Consider the following 17,934-nt stretch of genomic DNA (forward strand, 5'->3'; position numbering starts at 1 on the left):
AACGCCGTTTCCAAAGACTTATGAAAAAACTCCATGCTATCTGAAAAAGCTCCAAAAGAAAAAAAAATGAAATGGGAATTATTGTTCATTATCCCTTATTCCCTTTCCCTTCACCTGCAGAGTCTGCAAACTAAACTCTTTTAGATGACGGGTCTTTATTAGGCTGTTATCAGGATTAAAACTGACAACTGCCTTCTGATGGAGAGGGGGGAAAAAAAGGTAGTTGAAATGGGCTAAAATGACCATTGTTGCTTAGAATCATAGAATTGTTTAGGTTGGAAAAGACCTTTAAGATCAGAGTCCAACTGTTAACCCAGCACTGCCAGGCCCACCACCAAGCCACGTCCCCGAGCGCCACATCTGCACGTCTTTTACATCCCCCTAGGCATGGTGGCTCCACCACTCCTCTGGACAGCCTGCTCCGCCTCGAAGAGGAACGTTACAAGCAGGAATACCATAACCACAGCCACAACCATACCAAGAGCTGGGCGGAGACCAGTGGTTTCTGCCTAAACCCCCCTCGCCCTCCCAGCCCCACTGCTGCGGGGAGGCTCCGTGGCCACCAGCCTCCGCGGAGGGAGGTCCTGCTCTCACCACCTTCTCTTGACCAACAGCGGTGGTGATCCCAAAGGCCTTTTCCAACCCAAACAGTTCCATGATTCTACGCAGCAACAGTCATTTTAGCCTATTTCAACTACCTCCTTTCATTTTTTCCCTCTCCATCAGAAGGCAGTTGTCAGTTTTAATCCTGATAACAGCCTAATAAAGACCCGTCATCTAAAAGACTTTAGCTTACAGACTCTGCAGGTGAAAGGAAAGGGAATAAGGGATAATAGACAATAATTCCCATTTAATTTTTTTTTTTCAGAGAAGCAGTCTTGGCCAGCTAATCTATTAAAACGTAAGGTTAAAAAAAAAACTACAAAAAATAAACAAAAAAAAACGCCAAACAAACAAACAAAAAACCCAACCAAAACCGAACCAAAACAATAACATAAAAACAAACAAACAAACAAACAAAAACAAAAAAAAAAAAACAAAAAACAAAAAACAAAAAAACCCACAATGTGGCAAACCCTGACAACTTACAGAAGAAAACAAGCCTTTTCTGCAGGAACTGTTCCTCCCCTTTGGAGTGGCAGGGGCCTGGGCAGAGCTGTGCCCACAACCAGCATGGGAACCCCCCAGGGACAGCGACCCCAGGCCCAGGTATGGCAGGACACCAAGAGAAAAATCATTTTCTGAAACTTATTTCAGCTGTCAGTTACAGATCTAGTATTTTTGAAAAGCCTACACACTGGATCATTTCTAGAGCTGATAAAAATCATCACATACATAAAAAAATGATAGCTAGGGTTAAAAGGCTACAGATTTTAAAAATGTTACACTTGAAGACACGAGTATTTTAATAATATAGTTATTTATACTACATATAGATACGTGTAAATTTACTGGCCTCAGTACATCCAAGGAGATGCTGGCTGGATTTGGATTTTCCTATCTCAAGGGGGCTGCTGCCGGCTCCCTCTGAGCAGCCAAGCAGGGGCTTAATTCAACCTTAAAGGCTGAATTCTCAACTTTCTGAATAAATCTCCCGTCACACTGGTAGATGATCAGATGCAAGGTACCAAGTGGAAAGAGGTATTAAAAAAAGGGCAAGGTCAGGGGCAAACTTCATATCTATAGACATTCGGTGAATATTAGGATTTGATTTTTTTCTGTTATTAGATAATTACCCAGAAATGGATAGCAGCTAGGAAGATAAGTTACTTTTATTATTGTTTTATTCATCAACAGGATTAGAAGGCTGTTTACTACAAGCCCTTGGGATCAAGCAGTAGCTACTCCTTGCTTGCTCCACGCAGCCCTTTGCCATTTAAAAGCTATTTTCTGGCGCCACCAAGTCAATAGGGCCGATCCTCTTTGGCAGGCTGAGATGCCATTTCAGTTGGGTGCTTTCCATAGAATAAATGTATCTCTGGAAAAACCCACACAAACTACCAATAAAAATAAGTTTCCTTTTCAGAAACAATGAAACCTTTTTTTTTTTTTTTTTCAGCATCTGTTTCAGTGGGCTTGGTGGTGCCTCCCACCCGAAAGCCAGAGGGCCAGTCAGTTTGCCAGGCTAGGCAGTGCTGCGGTGGGAAGCTGGCAAGCCTCCACCAGTGATAAATGACCAGAGACTTGGCTCCAGCAGAAAAACTCACGGAGATGCTTACAAAAGGAGGAGGAAATCGAAAGCGTTACTTAAACTGAGCCTGCCCCTACATAACACCATGCTGTCTGAGCATCTAATGCAGGGTATCGCTGATGCCAGGCATTGGGGGAGACTCGCTTGGCCAGCACTAGCCAGGCTCAGGACACCGCTCCAGGTCAGGAAAAAAATACTACTTTCACCCTCAGCAAAGCACATCCTTGAAATGATGGGCTCGAGCTTTGAAGATGGTTGCTTCTTGGTTAAGCCACTCCTGACACTTCTTACACTATCCAAACCCCATTGCACAGCAATTCCTAAGTGCCCCAGCCTGCCAGGGCGAGCCCACTCCTGCGTGGAGCAGCTGCACCAAGGTGTCGGTGCTCTCCCTCCGGTGCCCAACGGCCGCCTGGAATTTAACTCCTATTCCTGCCTGCATGCAATGCCCTCCCATGCAATGCCCCCTGCCCCGTGCAATGCCCATGCACGTCTTAGGGCTTGCCATCAAGCATGATTTTAACAGGAGCTTCTGATGCCTCTTGCAAGGAGCTTTGTCTTTTCATCAAGCCCAAATACTTGGAAGACCTATAGCACGTTAATTTATAGCAGCAGTACTGATACTTGCAGAAGGCAGATGACCAAGAACCTGCTGGCCCTGCTACCTAAATTGCACATGGTCTGAAATGTCAGCAGCTGAGCAACCGAAGCATTTCTCAATCAATAAAATGAAGCAATGGTTTGACTTAAATAGCATATTTATCCCAATGCAAAGGAAAACATATCGATATCCCTATCTTCTGTAGCCCAAAGGGAGGAAAAAAAGCTTATTGCCTCTTCCATTTTGTAAACTCCAGCTATTGCAGGGGTCTGCCAGTAACAGCACCACTAGCAGCTAACTTTTTTGCTCATATGCGATAAATAAATATACCTGGCTTTTCACAAATACAAACAGCCTCTGCAAATCACTGAGAGAGGTAGATTTCTTTATAATGAGGTCTTGGGGCCAGGTAGGACAATATTATGAAAGGGTCAGAACTAAAAGCCTTTCCCATAAACACACTGCACGTAGTTTTATTTCTAAAACTTCAGTGAAAAAAAAAGAAATCTTAACTAGGCTAAACCTTGCACTTGATTTGGGCAGGTAACAGAAAAAGCACCAAAAAACCCACAAAATTAATAAGCAAAACAGAAACTTAGCAAAGGCTGCAATTAAAGTCAAGCATTCCCACAGACTTAATAACCTGTTCATCTCTGCAGCGCCTGAATTCCCCACAAATAGATGGTTTTCATGGCATTTCAGGGATATTCAGGTTCCTGCAGTGCTATTCTTGTCTTACAAAAAAGGAGCCCTAGCACATGCACATCAAATATTAAAGAATCCAATTTGAGAGGACCAAAGCCTGACTACTTCTATATACACATGTGCTTCAAATAAAAAGCCTGTGTGTAGGAAATACAGAGTCGGAGGTCCTGTGTCATGTATTTTAAAACTCTTAAACCTAAGAAAATGGAACCCAAGCTTAATACAAAGAAACCACATTTCTTGATAGATTTGCAGTGCCTGAAATTTATAAACTGGCGTTACCTACAAAACTGTATCTGTACATATATGTGTACATGCATATACATTCTAATACTGATACTTGCTATCAAAAATATTGTCTCAGTTCTGTAAAGATTAGTGGGATTAAAAGAAAGAAAAGGACACTAACAGGAAGGATGAAAATTTTAATCTACATAAGATTGCTAATTCTAAAGCAATTTGGTGAAAGAATATACAAGAACTCTTTATTCTGGCATTTCTGATTCCGACACCAATGGATGACAGAGCAAAGGAATTGCTATTGAGCAAAGAGACACTGTGGAAATGTAGAGGCAGCAATAAAGCTTTGACTTAACAGAAAGTATTTTCTATTGAAAAATCTTTAAAAAAAAAAAAAGAAAAAAGAAAGAAGAAGAAAGAAAAAAGAAAGAAAAAAAAAAAAAAGTCTGATTTAGAGAAGACTATTTCTCTTCAAGGAAACGAACGCCCTAAACCACTGAAAGTCTCCATTCCACGTTAGTCTGCCTTGGTTACAAATGGAAAAGACACCCTGAGTGTTCTGTTAAAGATGAAAGCCATTAAAAGGCTTTCACCTCTTCAGCATCTCCTGCCAGCACTCACGGCTCCAACAAGGCTCCCTGAAGGAGCCCTCTGGAAATGCCATGCGTTTGCCGTAACGCATTCTGCTGCACACACCTTTGCGGCTGTTACTGAAGACATCCATAGTGCCAGGGCCAACACAACACTCAAGATCAGTAAGAAAATGCAATTTATGTGGAAACGGGCCTTAAAAAAAATATAACCCATTTGAGGACTGCCAAACATTTTGAAATGGAAATGGATGTAGAAGTGCAGAGGGGAGCATCCAGGATGCAAGGACTCATGCAAGGACCCGGCTGAAGATCCTGTATTACAAACACTCCACTGTCAAGGTTATGCAAGCCTCCAAACTGCTGCTGAGCAACCGCCCACCACTTTCACCCCTGGAAGCTCCTGAGGGTATTTATTCAGTAAGCCACCAGCAAGATTTACAGAGGCAACCTTCTCTTCTAGGCGCTCGCAGCACTGGTTGCGGCTGGGAGCTGGCTCAGGTGTGTGGTTCAGTCCTTACCGCAGACTGAGGGTCTCCCTGCGGAATGCCTGGCTCTGCGTGCCGATGATCTGCTCAGAGTATGACGCCCTGAAACGAGCTGCAGACTATTACGGTCTTCTGTAAGAAGCACACCGATGACCAGTATATTACTGGTTCCACTGGAGTGCCCACAGACTGTTCGGTTTAGCATCACACTGGAGTTTCCTGGAGAGCCAGCAAGCTTTCAGTCCCTGCCAATGCAGGAGCCTGTGTGATACAGGACTGTGCACACGACTTCAGGAGACATTGACTCGCTAACCTTGCATTTCACAGTCACCCTCCAGCAAGCAGAAGGCAAACATGGATCTCAGGGGCTATAACCTGCAAGCCAACATCTCACTCAACTTCACAGAACCAGTGAATTTTTAACCTTGATGGGGATGCTCCCTTCACTCCCCTCATCACCCAGCCACTGCCGGAGCAGCAGCCTGCTGCGGGCTCTGCTCAGCAGCTTGTGAAGCACTTCTGGAGAGCCTCACTTCGTGAAGAGATGACAACACTTCTATCTGTAACCCCTGCCCCCTCCCTCACACAGGGCTGGATGAAAGGCTTGTTCTCCAGCTTTTCCTGAGAACTGGTGGATGAAGCGGCTCAGCCGCTATCACACCTGAGAAGTCACGGCAGTCCAGTGAAGTTCCCACTGATGGGAAGAGGGGAAACACAACTCCCAGTTTTAAAAAGGGATAAAAGAAAGACCCAGGGAACTACAGGCCAGTCAGCCTCACCTCTGTGCCCAGCAAGATCGGGAAGCAGATCCTCCTGGAAACTGTGCTAGGGCACATGGAAAATAAGGGGGTCGTTGGTGACAGCCAACAGCGCTTCGCTAACAGAAAATCGTGCCTGACAAACCTGGTGGCCTTCTACGATCAGCACCGGCGGGTGAGGGAAGAGCGACTGATGTCACCTGCCTGGACTTGTGCAAAGCAATTGACATTGTCCCACATGACATCCTCGTCTCTAAACTGGAGAGACATGGGCTGATGGATGGACCGCTGGGTGGAAAAGGAATTGCCTGGATGGTGGCACTCAAAGAGTTGTTCTCAACGGCTCAATGTCCAAGTGCAGACCGGTGATGAGTGGCATTCCTCAGGGCTCCGTACTGGGATTGGCACTGTTTAATACCTTTGTTGGTGACAGGGACAGTGGGATCGAGCGCACCCTCAGCAAATTTGCCGATGACACCAAGCTGTGTGGTGGGTCCACACGCTGGGGGGAAGGGATGCCATCCAGAGGGACCTGGACAGGTGTGAGAGGTGGGCTCGTGTGAACCTCATGAAGTTCCACATGGCCAAGTGCAAGGTCCTGCACGTGGGTCAGGGCAACCCCAAGCACAAATGCAGGCTGGGAAGAGAATGGACTGAGATCAGCCCTGAGGGGAAAGGACTTGGGGGTGTTGGTGACAAGAAGCTCAACATGACCCAGCAATGTCTCCAGAGGAGACCATGAAGATGGTCAGGGGGCTGGAGCCCCTCTGCTGTGGCGCCGGGCTGGGAGAGCTGGGGCTGCTCAGCCTGGGGAGGAGAAGGCTCCGGGGAGACCTTAGAGCAGCTCCCAGCACCTACAGGGGCCGGCGAGAAGCTGGAGAGGGGCTTTGTACGTGGGCACGTGGTGACAGGCCAAGGGGGAATGGCCTTAAGCTGGGAGAGGGGAGATGTAGATGAGCTGTGAGGCAGAAATTGTTCCCCGTGAGGGCGGCGAGGCGCTGGCCCGGGCTGCCCAGAGCAGCTGTGGGTGCCCCATCCCTGGCAGTGCTCAAGGCCAGGCTGGATGGGGCTGGGGGCAGCCTGGGCTGGGGGGAGGGGGCCCCGCACAGGGCACGGGGTGGGACTGGGTGGTCTTCAAGGTCCCTTCCCACCCAAACCATTCTGTGATTCTATAAAAACCTTCTCAAAAATACCAATAAGAACACACCCTTTGCAAGGAACCACTGTCAGCAATTCTCTTGAGAGCCAGGAATGCCGAAGCACAAAAACATGCCTTCAGACATTTAAAACAGCATCAATAAAAGTCAAAGCACAGAACATCATGTACCAGACAGCTACAGCTTTCATCAAATGGGTGCCACCAAGGGGTCTTGCCATTGCCCCCTCACCCCATGCTCAGCAGCCACCAACCACACAGGGATGTGCAGAATACACAGATGCCATACGGGCACACCTGACCCGGGACAAAACCAGCCCTGACTTCACCCACACAGTAGAGTGTACAATACAGGAGACAAAAATATTAATCCTTTCTCTGTAATAATATCTAGATGCTGCCTTCCTCACCAAAAAATGCAGTATCCAGTAGACACAAAACAAGCTATCATTCTGAGGTGCGAAAATAAAATGTCACTACTTGCTTTAGGTACACAAAATGGTAAGTACATAAATTCATGTTTCACAATATGCGAGAGAATAATAGCTGGTTCCTTTTCTTACAGAAAATAACACCTTCTAGTAGCTGGAGCTCACAGCTGTTAAACTGTGTGCATTGCCATTCACCAAACTCCAGTGCCTCATTCCTTTATCTTTGTAACATTGCTGATACATTGAGAAAACAATTATATCATTACTGATAACTGTGGAAGGCAAACCTGCCATTAAGACAGGCTTTCAAAATGAATGCAGCCACGTGGCCTGCAAAAAGCTTATTAACTTCTCAGTTTCAAACCACTTAACTAAGCAATTTGCTCTTAGTATTTTTATTACTCTTCATATTAAGTGTAAAGATTATATAGGACATACTTCAAGCACTACCGTAACGCTTCCGATTACGGCTGTAGGGCACCAGTGTCGCCACCCTGCAGTAACGCCATCACCATGCACCCTTCCCTGCACCAGCTCTAGAGCTCACACACGGGCTGGGATGCTACTGGATCACAGCATCGGGCACATTAGTCAGAAATAAGATTTCAAGAGGGATGGGAAGATTTAGAAAGACGGTTGGGGGCCTTCATGCTCTCCCCTGCACCTCTCCCACCCAAAGGGGAGCTCAGGGGGGTTCTGAAGAGGTGGCAGCCAATGCTGCTGGGGGAAGGGTTGGATCCACCTGAAGGTCTCCTGAGACAACATGCTTGTGTGGGCGTATATTGTCCTGGAGGCAGAAAATCTTTTCTCTGTGCTGCTTACAGACCACAGATGTGACACCAGGCTGGGAATGCCCTTGTTCTGCCAGGCATGCTTCCCTAACCCACTGCCAGGTACACTCTTGCTTTACATCTGAAGTACTGTGCTATAAAATATTTTTTTAAAGATTGCAATATTGAAAAAATATTTTAAATATTTCAGCGTTTCGCACAAATACATAAATAAACAATGGGCTGTTGCTCCCTTGCACAGTACACCTCCTTCATCATGATGCCTGTCCTTGAAAATATGCTTGGAACAGTGCCTCCTGCCTGGGAGCACAGCTCGGCTATTCCCCGTGGCACCCCAGGAGGAATGCATCCATGTAACGGGGTTTCGCCCGTGGCACTCTCGTTTCCGAGAGCTGCTGAGTAGCACTTCAGTTGAGCGTCGGGTGATTCTGGCAGGAGGAGAAGGCAGCTTACTGCAACGGCTTGCTAAAACATCAAAATATGGAACCGATTTGAGTGGTTCAACATGCTTCAATACAGAACAATATTCACTGCTAATTAATCAGTCTGGCAAATGAAGCCAAAAAGTAAAGATCTCTTCCAGCACACTCTAACTGAATCTCCGCATTACCGGCAAAATGAAAGAAAACTTCCAGTGTGCTACACAGTTGCAAAATAAGAACTACTTTACAGGGCAAAGGCAAGGTAAGAGGGGCTCTGCTGTCAATCAAAGGGACGTTATTGCCATCTAAGAAAGAAACAACTGACAGCAAGCCATTAACGATATCCTAACTCTGAATTCAAGAATGTATGTTAGGGTTTTAAACATCAGTAGCATTCTACTTCTTAACCTTTTCTATGAAACAACTGCTATTTTAAAATACCATCGTAGCACCAAAATAGAGATATTCCACTTTACGGCAATGTATTTTCTGTTCTTTCCCAAATATAAAGCTTAGCTCTTTTGTTAACAGCTGTGACATACCTGAGTTATGCAGATTAATGGAATTTATTTCACAAATACTGCTGCGCATAACTGAGGCTTAATGAGATGATGGATCAATTGCTCTTCTCTACTGACAGCTGTCTACACAGACCACACCAAACACTTGGAAGCAGCAGCCACTGGGAGAGTCATCCATGAACTGTGTCAGCAATTTCTTGTTTGAAAACAAACCAAGTACGCTGGGAGTGGCTGGCCCCATCATTCCAGAAGTTGACAACCAGTTATGGAATAATCAGTTACAATCTTCTATAACTACACATGGTCTTTTCTTTCTTTAAAAGTAATTTAGAGGATGAAATGCACTTTGCCATCAAGGTTCAGATCAAGGGAGAGATTTTCAGCTGAATGGAATGAAACCCTTACTTTAGAGGAGAGGATGGCTCACGCATCTCTGGGAGATGCATTTAAAAAAAACAACAACAACAACAACAACAACAAAACAAAAATCAGGTAAATGCTTATTATTTATGTCCTACTGACCTGGTATCAGGTGAGGTGCCAACACTACTGTGGGAAGAGGCCTGGAGGCAGCAGCTGGCCTGGCTATAGCCATAGCTACTTGATTTGTCATTAGCAGAGGTTTCTCATTTCCCTGGAAAAGCCTTGATTCCTCAGGATGTATCCATGCTGAATCCAGAGCAAATGCATTATTCAAGTATATCTGTCCAACACAAATAAATAAAAGAATGTTAAGTTTTGAGATATAAAATTCAGAAATAAAAGTGAAAATAAAGTATCTTTAACTCAATATTATAGCACAGGCAGTGTCTCAAGTTGGGGACGAACATGCAAAAATAGATTGATTTCTGCTCCATCAGTCTTATAGACGGAGTTTAGCTGAGCATCTAAAAATGAACTGGCTTTTAACATGACGAACCAGCTGATGCAGCATCACAAAAAATGAAAAGAATCAGCTGAAGACAATCGTGTCCCAGACACAGCTACTCTGGAGCATCTGCAATTTAGAGACCTGGGTCACCTTCTGAACAGGAGACATGGGGGTGAGGGAGGGAAATGGGATAAAGTCACAAAGCCACATTTTAATTATGCAGCCAGGTGAATATACAGATGTAGGGAACTGTGGGCGGGATGAGGACACAGGACCACTAGTGACTCCCGGGCACCAGGGACGTGGCAGCGCGCAGGGGGACAGTGAAAGTACCAAGAAGAAAGGGAAAATGGAAAAATCTGATCATCACATCCCATAGCAAGATTAAAACATTCTACTCAGCGTAATAAAGATTTAATATTAAGACATTTTTGTCTTTTTAAAACTTCAGAAAAGTGAGGATGCATAACCACTGAAGTAGCCTCCTCCATCAGCCATCCCTTACATCCCAGCTACTGACCTTTCACACGCCTTCGCAATTCACAAACCCCTAAAATTTTTCAGCTTATATACTTTAGCCTTAAAAATACTTAAACATGCCAAGATCAGACTTACTTTGCAGTTCGGTAGCCTTTTATCGATCCAGTTTTTCCCAGCATGAGGAGGAATTGTAGATGTGTACACAGGTGGAAAAACAGGAACGAATTCCACGTTCGAAGGTGAAAATCCTATGACTGGAGAATGAGCTCCAAATATCCACTTAGGGGAAGAAAGTGGGAAGAAAAGTTAACAGAAGGATTTCACCCTGAGTAAACTGATGCTCTTCATGATTTCCTAATTACATAAAAGATAAGTACAGATAATTTCAAACGTGTATCCTCAGTCCAGCGACCATTTGTGTTTCTTTAGGCGTTATACAGCGAGCGACACGTGGCACTGACATTATAAACTGCTTTAGAGAGCCAGGAATCAGTAGCCTGGCAGTGCAGCAGTACTTGGCTAATGGCTGCTAGTCGCCAGGGAAGCTTGGGTTTTTCTCTGCTCAGACAGCATCTCACATACAAAACAAAAACATCACTAGAAAGTGTTTTTAAAATCCGTCTCGAGGCAAATGAGAACCAAAGGAAATGTTGGAAACGTTATTTTATCTTAACTTAAATCCGTTTGGCAAATGGGTTCCCACAGTAAAACCACCTCTGCAGTTTATTTAAGTGGTCTCACACTGGAGAATAATTGATGTTACTGTTTCATTAGACCCAGCACTACCTATTTTCTCCCTCCCACTCACTCTGCTCCCAAACCACAAGAGACGCTCGTGTTCGAAAAAGCTGGAAATCATCACATGAAATCGAGCAGATACTACAGCGCTCACCTCTCTGTTTTATTTTCACTTCTGTCTAGTAAAAAATACAGACACAAGGCAAAACTACGAGTACAGCTCCCGATCGCTCCGCTCTGACTGGACAAACACTCCAGCAAGCCGCTTTACTGTTTCAAGCAGCCTTGCGACAGCAATTAATAATTGAAATATTCATCGGGAAAAGCTCTGATGAGACAGATCGGTTCAACTGACGTGACTTAAAACTTTAGCCTTTAGGAATATTGAAGAAAAAAAAAAAAAAAACAAGAAAAAAAAAACAAAAAAAAAAACACCCGACTGTACGGGCTCTGCTGGAGTGTTTCGGGGCTCTCCCTGCAGAAGACGCATCCTGCCGCCGGCGTGTGCCGGGTGCCGGGAGAGCCTCGCCGGAGGGACCCGGGACCCTCTCCCAGCCCTGCCCGCCCCGGGGGAAGCCTCACGGCCGGTGTTAGAAGCCGGGGGAAGCGCTGCGCCCCCCCGCACGCCGTACCGCTGCGGCGGCTGCCCGGCGGGGAGCGGAGCCGCGCACCGTGCCCGCAGCGCTCGGTGGGGCACAGCCCGGGGAGGGGGGGCGGCCCGGAGAGGGGGCGGGGAGCACGGACCGGGGCGGGGGGGAGCACGGACCGGGGCGCAACCGCGGCCCCGCGGGGTCCCGTCCCACCGGACCCACTCCCCCGGGCGCAGCCCCACCAGCGCCGGGCCGCCCGGAGGCTCCCTGCCCGGGGCTGGCGGTGGGCTCCGGATCGCGGAACCGGGGAACTCCCCGCCCGCCACCGCGCCCTGCCGAGACCCCCGGCCCAGCCCGCGCCGCCCGTACCTGCCCGTGGAGCAGCGCGGCCCCGTGCTGGTCGGCGGCGGCGAGCAGCGGCAGGAGCGGTTCGCAGGGGACGCGCCAGCCCGGGGCGGCCCGCAGCAGCGCGGCAGGGGGTGGCGCGGGCGGCGGCGCCGGCAGCAGCAGCGGAGGCGGCGGCGGCGGAGCGGGGGGAGCCCCGGTGGCAGCGGCGGCGGCACCGACCCTGACCAGCCCCGCGGCGGCCGGGACCACCCAGGCCCAGGGGGGAGCCGGGGGCTCGGCGGGGGCCCAGAGCAGGGGCGGCGGCCGCTTGGCTGCGGGAGCCGGCAGCATCCTACATGGCACGGGGCGCGGCGGAGCCCGGCCGCCCCAGCTCCGCACCGGCGCCGCCGCCGAGTGAAACTCCAGTTCGCGGCAGGGCGCCGCCGGCAAGCTCCGCCCGCCCGGGGGGGGCAGCGGGCGGGGAGCGGGGCGGGGGCCGCGCTGGGGCCGCCCCGGGGGGGGGGGGAGGCCCCCCGTAGCCGGCCCGGCCGCCCCCCCCGCCGGAGGTAGGGATGCTTTAGTGTGGGGGTGCACCCGGTAACCGGCCCGCCGGCTCCCCGAATGAGGTAAGGATGCTTATGGGGGGGTGCACCCGGTAACCGGCCTGGCCGACCCCCCGAATGAGGTAAGGATGCTTATGGGGGCGTGCACCCGTTAACCGGCCCGCCGGCCCCCCGAATGAGGTAAGGATGCTTATGGGGGCGTGCACCCGTTAACCGGCCCGCCGGCTCCAAGAATGAGATAAGGATGCTTCTGGGGGGGTGCACCCGTTAACCGGCCCGGCCGGCCTCCGGGGCCAGCCCGCCCCACAGGCACACCCCGCTCGGGAGGCAGAGCTGCTTAAGGGCGGGGGGGGGGGGGGGGCGGGGGGCGCTCTTTCAGGCGTCATACCGCTTCGAGGTTTTTCAGCAGCGCCTGGAAGAAAGGGCTCTTCTGCCGGTGGGTGAGTCACGGCTCCCCCCCGGGGTCTGGGAGCTTTGGGGAGGTGGCGGGGGACCAGGCGCTGAGGAGATGCGCGGTGCGATGGAGCAGGCACGGGCACGGGGCTCTGCCCCCCCCCCCACCCTGCGCAGGGAACGCGGGCAGGTTCTCTAGGGGAATCGGCAGTGGGCTCAAGCACCCCACGGCTGCCCCTCGGATGGGGCCCTTCCCCTGTCGTCGATAGGAATAACACGACTTTGTGTGCATCCAGCAGGAAACAATACCGTTGCCATCACTGCTGCCCGAAAAAGGTGTTTTGGGGAGCCCAGCACGTCGCTGAGCTCCACACCTCCTGCTGCTGCTGCTGGGAAAGTGGGGAAGAGCCCAGCTGCCCCGGGCACAGCCACCAACTCTGCCACATGCTGTCCTGCTGCCCGCTGCTTCTGCCAGGCGGGGGAAGAAGCCATTGGTCGCTCCTCATTAAAAATTAAGCTTTAACTCTTGGTCACAGGTGACCTCTAGCAGTTAGGGGTGAGCCATCATACTTGGTGTAATGAGTCGAGGGAAAACAAGCACTGACCTCCTCTGCAAAGCATAGAATGACAGAATAGTTTGGGCTGGAAGGGACCTTAAAGACCACCCAGCCCCTCCCCCCAGCCCAGGCTGCCCCCAGCCCCATCCAGCCTGGCCTTGAGCACTGCCAGGGATGGGGCACCCACAGCTGCTCTGGGCAGCCCGGGCCAGCGCCTCGCCGCCCTCACGGGGAACAATTTCTGCCTCACAGCTCATCTGCATCTCCCCTCTCCCAGCTTAAGGCCATTCCCCCTTGGCCTGTCACCACGTGCCCACGTACAAAGCCCCTCTCCAGCTTCTTGCCGGCCCCTGTAGGTGCTGGGAGCTGCTCTAAGGTCTCCCCAGAGCCTTCTTCCTAGGCTGAACAACCCAAACTGTCTCAGCCCATCTTCACAGGAGAGGTGCTCCAGCTCCCTGATCATCTTTGTGGCCCCTTGATAATCTTTGTAGTCTCCTCTGGGCTTGAGAGCAGGTCCCTTCTCCAACCCAGCTCAGGCAGTCGTAGGGTGAGCCACGCTGGCAGGGCAAGGAACTCGTTTGCTTGCAACCTGTGGGCTTGTTTCTCCTGCCTTCTCCTTAATGCATTCCACGGCTGAAAGGAGAGAGCTGAGCAAGCCTCTTCTAGCTGCTGACAGCATCATAGCTTCCAGCATCTCCAGCAAAAAATTAAAGGCATGAACAACAGTAAAATGGGCTGAGCCTGAGTTCACAGAACATACGAATGCTTCAACTTTACGGTTTAAAAATCATTGCTTATGTTTCTCTGCCAAACAGCACTGTTCCAGCTCTCCATAATAGCAGCACAAGTGCTGTGCAGTGAGAAAAGGCAAGTATCGAGCTGCACCGGTCCTGAGTCTGCAAATCCCCACAGTCCCAGAAAGCCAGAGCACAAAGGAAAACGTACTGCCGGTGGTGCAGCTGTACATAGGCAGACAAGGGGCTTCTCAAAACTGTCCAGAAGAAAGTCAAAGGTCTCAGAAATTAATCTTCTCTCTCTTTTATTTGGTGTGCAGAGGAATTGGATCTCCTGTGGCAGTGAATAACCTTAGTAAAGGCAATTCCCAAGAAGTTTGAAATCAAATTATTAGGATCTGTGGATAAACACGAGATCAGGGAAATATATTGCTTATAATTATCCTCAGATTGATACTGGGAAATACAGATTTGAGTAATCTAGAAAGTGACAGAAATCAGATAAAGAGAAGATCACTGTTAACTATTTTAGTGCTAAGCTATTTGTAAAACTCCAAAGTCACTTCCTGGTAACTGTAATGGAACAGAGAAACACACACACAATGACAACAACAACAACAACAAAAAAAAAAGAAAAAGAAAAATGGTTGTTTGCTATGAAATGCAGTGGTCCTTGAGTAGTCTGGTTTAAATGCAATAGTTCACCTGTAAAATGCTGAAAATACCAGCAAAATTTCTTTTTTATTATGGCTGAAGATTTTTTATGGGGAGGAAAAAGGTTGGGATAGATTTTGAAGAAGTTCAGCAACTTCTTTAGTGTCTGGACAACACTCTTGGTCATACAGTCTAATTTTAGGTAGTCCTGCGAGCAGCAGGGAGTTGGACTCAGTGATCCATATGGGTCCCTTCCAACCTGAAATATGCTATGAATCTACGAACTGTTTGTGTCCATCCACCTCCACATTCCGCAGCGTACCCCTCCCGTGCCTGTGCACCCTTGCCAGGTAGCGGGGGATACTTACAGCTACTTTTTCCCAAAGTACACAACATTGACAAGGCTACTTCTTCTATTTAAGGTCCAGAAGAAAGGTTGTTTCTTGAAGGACTTTATTCCCTGTGCTGAAACCATGACTAACATCAGCCCATTAAAATCAGCAAAGGCCAGCCTAAATCCAGCATCTGCGTAACTATTTAAAGCACGAATCAGTGTTGTTATTTAGACCATCAAAAACACTGATTAAAAGATGAAAATAATTATAATTTCTTAGCAGTGGGTAGGCTTACTAAATACTTTCCTAAATTAGATGGGAAAGTCTGTATGTGTAATGTGGCTTCGGAAAGTCCCAGCTCGCTCAGGTCAGTGGGGGTCAGAGGAGAGTTTCTCATCTGAAGGACATGTTATCACCTGGCGGAAGGGGGTCACACACAAGCATCAGCTGCTTTTTTGCTTAGGCTTTCTTTACCTATACTTCAAAAAATAACAACATAGTTATTGTTGCCTTCCTCCCTAGAGCTGGGGAAGTATGTGGGTGTTTCCCAGGCTATTTGTGTGGCAAGTTTAAGACAAGTCCATACACAGGATGCTCACCGTGGTCCAAGCTCAGCACTCCCAGGCTGCGGCCGGGCAGGGAAAGGGTGATGGCAGGGGTGAGGGGTGATGGGCAGGAATGAGGGGTGACAGCAGGAGCAAGGGGTGATGCAGGAGCGAGGGGTACCGGCAGGAGCGGGGGGCTGCATCATCCACCAGAGACAGGCAATGTATGCCGCCAAGGCTCTGCTTTTCCCAGCCAGCCCAGAGAGTGGCAGTGATGCCGAGTCCAGCGCCGGCGCGGAGATGGAGCCCAGCGCAGTGCGCAGCGATTGGCATCATCGGGACGATCCCCAGCTCGGGGGCTGGGGGCTGGACGGGGTCCCCTCACCCTGCCGCGCTGGGTGGTGGCTGGGTGCTCGCCGGCTCTGAAGGTACAAAGTGAAAAGGTTCAGATGAAGTTTTCACATCCTGGACTCGCTCCCCATGCTTGTATGCGCAGGCTCTGCACCTCTTCTTCAGAGCATGGGGTGGCTGCCCCTAAAGAATGAAGCGTCATCTTTAATGCTGCTTACCACCAACTGCTTCTTCTGGTGGACTTGGCAGCGTTAGGTTGATGGTTAGATTCAATGATCTTTCCCAATCTAAATGATTTTATGATTCTGATATTCCCCCTCCAACACACATGCAGTAGGTTTCTTTGTTCTGGTCAGGGGTGCCCTGAACACGCATCTTCCTCCTGCCCAGCCCTTGCGTTTTCCGTAAAGGAAAGGCTGGAGGGATGTCCTCGCATTCGAGTAACACAGGTCTGGGTAGTTCCCAGCAACTCCAGTGCCCGTGGCAATGGTATTCCTCATCTGCTGACAAGCTTGTTATACATTCCTGTGAACCAAGTGGGTATTTACAGCCACATGTGCTTGAAATGGCGTGTATCACTGAGAGAACGGGACAGCAACCCACTTGTCATTCCAGCATTGGTCCTGTGCAGTCACCCCAGCTGCAGTATTACCTGCCTCTGGAGGAGTCTCAGCACAGGATGAAATTCGTGACAGTGATGCTGATGAAGGGGAGATGCTGGAGGTCTGCTGGGGTGGGCTAAAGAATGGACAGGAAAGGATGGAGCAGAGACATGGTAATAACCTGTAAATATGTGCAAGGACTGCTGACAAGAAGGGATTGATCTGTTTTTCATGCTCCTGGTGGACAGAACAAGAAGCAGCACTTCTTGTCACTTTTCGTGACAAAAGAGAGAGTTAATAGAAAGGCCATGGTGGAAGAAGAGAGGTGGCTGGGGCATAAATTTTTTCGACTATTGCAACTTCAACTTGGAAGTGCTTTGGGGGGGGGAAGGGGTGGGAGGCACCTGAAACTCATATCTGGTGCACACATTAGCCCTTGAATACTGCAAAGGGTATTCCAGATAGCCAAAGAGCCAATTTAGTGCTGAAACAACAGGTTTAGACCCATCATCTTTAATTCTAAAGTCTGAAGAATGAGTCTAAAGACTCAAAAAAAGGCATCCCTTTCATTAATATCTAAATGATAGACTTTTCTTACTGAGGACATTATCAACCACTTTTCTTCATGCTGAGGTTGTCGTGTGAGACAGTATCAGGTAATGACCAAACTTTCTGTTGTTAATGCACCAAACTATTTTACAGAATGGGTGGTGTAATTCTCCATTCTAGCACAGTAGCCATCCGTAGGGATAAATTTAATTTGGCATGGTAAATATGAACAGAACAGTATCCTGCACCCTCTTCCAGAAGGCATTACGTAGATCGCCCTGTATACAGGTATATCTGTAGCCATGTATATTTGAACATGCTGAAGTTGCCTGCAGATGATAGCACTGACCAGAATCTCAGAAAAATTCCATGCTTCAGCAAATTCCCAATAAATAAATTCATCCCTGCTTCCGTGTGCTATCTAAGCTCAGAGTCCCAGGGAATGAGGTTTGCAGCTATCTTTACCAGCGTCTGCCTCTCAGGTTAAACTGCTCATTTCATACTGTGCAGAGGGGCTGGAGCGAGGAGAGGGAATCTCCTCTGCCATCTTTGGGTATCTTGTGCTGTGTGAGAAAGTAAGGCTGAACACAAGCAGATTTTTTATTTTTAATTATTTATTTTTTTGTGGCACTAACCCACCTGATGCACTCCTTCACAGCAGTGCAGCAATCAGGAACCCCATCTGAGGAGCTCTTATTTCTTCCCAAGCAGAGCTGTCAAAATACCTGGCCAAACAAATGGCCTGGCGAGG

General features: G+C 48.9%; 1 protein-coding gene across 1 annotated transcript in view; it reads right to left on the minus strand.

Annotated features, from left to right (window-relative positions):
• The window catches only part of TCERG1L (transcription elongation regulator 1 like), a 103,260-nt gene extending 90,959 nt beyond the window's left edge, over positions 1-12,301 (minus strand). The window contains exons 1-3 of the mRNA XM_040607566.1: positions 11,943-12,301; positions 10,381-10,524; positions 9,417-9,597 (exon numbers count right to left, since the gene is read on the minus strand). Of these exons, the coding sequence (XP_040463500.1) occupies positions 9,417-9,597; positions 10,381-10,524; positions 11,943-12,251 (634 nt within the window). The 5' untranslated portion in view covers positions 12,252-12,301. The remainder of the gene's footprint in view (positions 1-9,416; positions 9,598-10,380; positions 10,525-11,942) is intronic.
• Between the last annotated feature and the right edge of the window lie 5,633 nt (positions 12,302-17,934).

The sequence above is a fragment of the Falco naumanni genome, chromosome 9 (assembly GCF_017639655.2).
Source record: "Falco naumanni isolate bFalNau1 chromosome 9, bFalNau1.pat, whole genome shotgun sequence".
Taxonomy (NCBI): Eukaryota; Metazoa; Chordata; class Aves; order Falconiformes; family Falconidae; genus Falco; species Falco naumanni.